Below are 3,545 nucleotides of genomic sequence, written 5' to 3' on the forward strand. Positions count from 1 at the left end.
TGGTAAGTTAGTTTAAATTTATAGTATAAAAATTAATTCAAGTAACAAATATACAGCATGGCCACCAACTTGTAGTCGGGAATATTGTGTCACCAAAAGAGGAGCTGTGTGTACAATGTAAGTTTTATTGATGCTACATATATAATCACTACTTTATGCTTGTTAAATTCTTTATTTCATAGTGATGATAAAAGCATCGGTAGCAATGTAAAATGTCCTAGAGGTTGCCTCATTTCTAACTGTTGGGCTTGCTACTATTCATATACAGCACTCCCTTATCCTGTTCAAGCTTTCTCTTGTCCTGTTAACTGTCCACTTGATGCTGAGGGCCAGTTGGAAAGCAAGTGCATGCAGAACTGGGGTCGCTGTGTCCTCATTGCTTATACTAATATATACAAAGAAGTGAGTGCTTTCATATAGATCATGTATATAGATCTAATGATTTAATTTGTAGGTATTGACACATGAGAGGACTTCTGATACTTTCAAGTGCTGGTCATACCCTTGTTGACATTACAAACAATAACAGTTGAATTGTAGTTTTAGATTTAGTTAGTTTAGTTTTTTGTAAGTTTTTGTGCTCCCTACAATTTTTCAAATAATTTCTCATGTGGCATATACTTTGAATTACCCGTAAGCAGCTATAGCATGTGACAATATTGCTGTCATTTGCTTATTGTAACATTGTACACATTACAGCATCAAGCAATAACAAAAAGGTATTGACTATGGAGCAAAAAAACGATGACAGAATAATAATAATAGCCCATAATTTTAAGAGTTATTATTAGATTTATAATGTAAAATTAAAATCAGAGTAAATTTGTAGCATAAAAAGATGTAACAAGCATGACTTTTGAGCGATAAGCCCTCACTTAAAATGCATCTTTCAGATCAGAACTTTTTTCCACTAAATTTATTAATTCTAATTATGTTATTAATTTATTAATAATGCTCACATGTTTACTACCGTCCATTTACTGTGATTAGAATTTTGCAAAAAAATTTCCTGATTTATGGCATAATTATTGCCTATAGTAGCAAAATCACTAACAAAAACTACTTATTACAAGGAATTTCTTTTTGCCAAAAAGTCCTTTAGCTCCAATGGTGCAGTATATACAACAGAAAATAAGAGCAACATAGAATTGATCTTAGATGCAAACTTCAGTGTTCATCATTTAAAATGTCAACAAAACTCTCACCTCTGGACAAAAACTGTTCTGTGCATCACAAATAAAAATAAGATATTAATTTGCTCCAAGGACTATGCTGTTTCAGAAATGAAACATTTAAACTTAGATTGCCCTTAATAATTAGATCTATATTGTCATAATGATTTTTCTATGGATAATTATCAATCTTTGATGCTTTTGAGTACATATCATTTTAGAGTAAATGGGTTAGATCAGTTCTGAGTCAATTAAGTGAACTTATATTTGCTATATAGTTCTAGATCTACCCAGTACTATATCTCTAGTAATTTTGTTTTTAAAGGGAGATTTGCACGCGAAAATGAAAATTAAGATTATTGCTTATTTTTACTGTAAACAATATACCCAAATATACTATTCCTAGTTGCATTCTTGCATTGCATTTGCTTTGGGAAAGTTAGAGCTTGCTAAAGTTGCTGGTGGCCATTGCTTCCTGTTAGGGGGTGCGGTCATTGATGACATCACACAGTACATCAGAGCTGCATCACATGCACAAGGGGATTAAGGGAACCAAGTCAACCAACATGAACTCGAACATGACATGAGCAACTGCAATGCTTTATTGCAGAAATAAAGAAAAATAACTTATCTGATGTCATCCTACAGTTTAGTCAACAATAATATCTACCTTCGTCCTAGTCATAGGCGTGCACAGGGTTGTAGAAAAGGGGCCTGCCTGAAATACGGATCCACGCGGATCAAATGCGGATCGGGCTGAAATGCGGATCAACGCGGAACGCTCGCGGATCTCTATTGAAACTTGACTGATCTGTCTGAAAGAATGATATCTATGCATCAGGAGGGAATTTTTATTAGTTCTATTTAAGTTTTTGATAAAAACTTCATCATTTTAGCAGTTTCAGAACAGGTAGGCTGTTTATGATCATTAGATCTATGTCAATAATATTATTTTCGTTGATTACATTCACTATAGTGTCAGTTTTATTGACAGTTAGAGCTGATATAATAGTTTCAATTAGACTATAAAACTTCATAGTAACGTAGTTGCTAGTAATTTTCATGACAGTTAGATCTATATAAGCTGATTATTGTTTCATTAAGACTATGAAGCATTTTGGTGGGGTGATTACAGTTTCTTTTTTATATACAGTATCTACTTGAGCTGACCATAACTTCAAGATTTATGTGTGAATGTGATTCAGAACAATAACATCTTATAATGGATCCTTTAAGAAATAATTATAATAAATTCATAAGTTTTTAATGACACAGTGATATTATAGCTTTAACACAATAGCAAACTGCTGCAGCAGCTGATATATGAACTGAATATTTCAAACTTTGATTGAATAAGAATAACAAAAGAATTTTTATTTTACCACGAGAAATGAAAGTATAACTGTCTCTATTGCAACACATTAATGCTCTGAATTTTTATGTAGACAGCTATAGTCATACACAAGGTAGTGCAGACTGTGAAATGTTTCTGGTTATGAATCACCACTGATAAGGGGAGAAATACAATCTTCATTATAACATTAATGCATACTATTTTATAATGGCATTGCGGGTGTATGGAAGTTTTATAGCTTTATAAAATGTACTCCATTCCAATTAAAAAATTATTTGATATTATTAAAAGTCATTAATTTTCAAGTTAGTTCATACATACATTTCCCATTTACAGTACAAATTTATTTAAACTGCTATAGATCCCTTATCAAGTGAATTTTATTCACATGATTTATATTTCTTATACATTCATCTCACTTTAATTAGATTTTGCAATTATAAAACCGAAGCATATAGTACACTGAAATTGGGAAATACAATGAGATTAAATCAATAAACAAAAATGATGAATGAGTAACAATAGCTAATAGTAAAATTTTAAGAGACTACGACTGTGAATGATTGATGGAATGAATAAATAATAATAATAATTAGCTGAATAATGATAATAAAGATTAAAAATATAATAATTCTATAAGTCATGCAGAATGAATAATAATAATTAGAAAATAACAGTGATAAAGTAAAAAACAAAGACTGGAATTCCCAGACAATGGTCCACTTTGCCATTTATGTTGAACTGGGGGGTACAGCCATGATAGCACTTTAAAATAACTTGTCTCTTGACTGCATGAAGGCACACTGAGCTAATGTTGAGTGTGTTAACTGCTCAGTAGTTAGATCTCGTAGTAGTCTGCTTTCTCATTATCACAGGCAATGGTTGCATGTTTACAAAAGTTGAAGAGAATAGCTCAAGAGGATATCAGCTTATCTGTAGATCTCAACTGTCATAAAACACAGGCTAATATTATCGACATAGTGATCATAAGCATCAGCTTACCTGCATGTACTGAAACT

General features: G+C 31.8%; 1 protein-coding gene and 1 long non-coding RNA gene across 2 annotated transcripts in view; both read left to right on the plus strand.

Annotated features, from left to right (window-relative positions):
* The window catches only part of LOC109584082 (uncharacterized), an 8,490-nt gene extending 7,874 nt beyond the window's left edge, over nucleotides 1–616 (plus strand). Inside the window, exons 15-17 of the mRNA XM_019999662.1 lie at nucleotides 25–117; nucleotides 183–402; nucleotides 455–616. Coding sequence (XP_019855221.1) covers nucleotides 25–117; nucleotides 183–402; nucleotides 455–511 — 370 coding nt within the window. The 3' untranslated portion in view covers nucleotides 512–616. The remainder of the gene's footprint in view (nucleotides 1–24; nucleotides 118–182; nucleotides 403–454) is intronic.
* A 1,428-nt stretch (nucleotides 617–2,044) lies between these two features.
* On the plus strand, nucleotides 2,045–2,464 carry LOC109584085 (uncharacterized). Its single transcript, XR_002185841.1, has 2 exons — nucleotides 2,045–2,082; nucleotides 2,326–2,464. It is a non-coding gene; the product is annotated as an uncharacterized LOC109584085 (long non-coding RNA).
* The last annotated feature ends 1,081 nt before the right edge of the window (nucleotides 2,465–3,545 follow it).

The sequence above is a fragment of the Amphimedon queenslandica genome, unplaced genomic scaffold (genome assembly GCF_000090795.2).
Source record: "Amphimedon queenslandica unplaced genomic scaffold, v1.1 AMPQUscaffold_13249, whole genome shotgun sequence".
NCBI classification, from domain to species: domain Eukaryota; kingdom Metazoa; phylum Porifera; class Demospongiae; order Haplosclerida; family Niphatidae; genus Amphimedon; species Amphimedon queenslandica.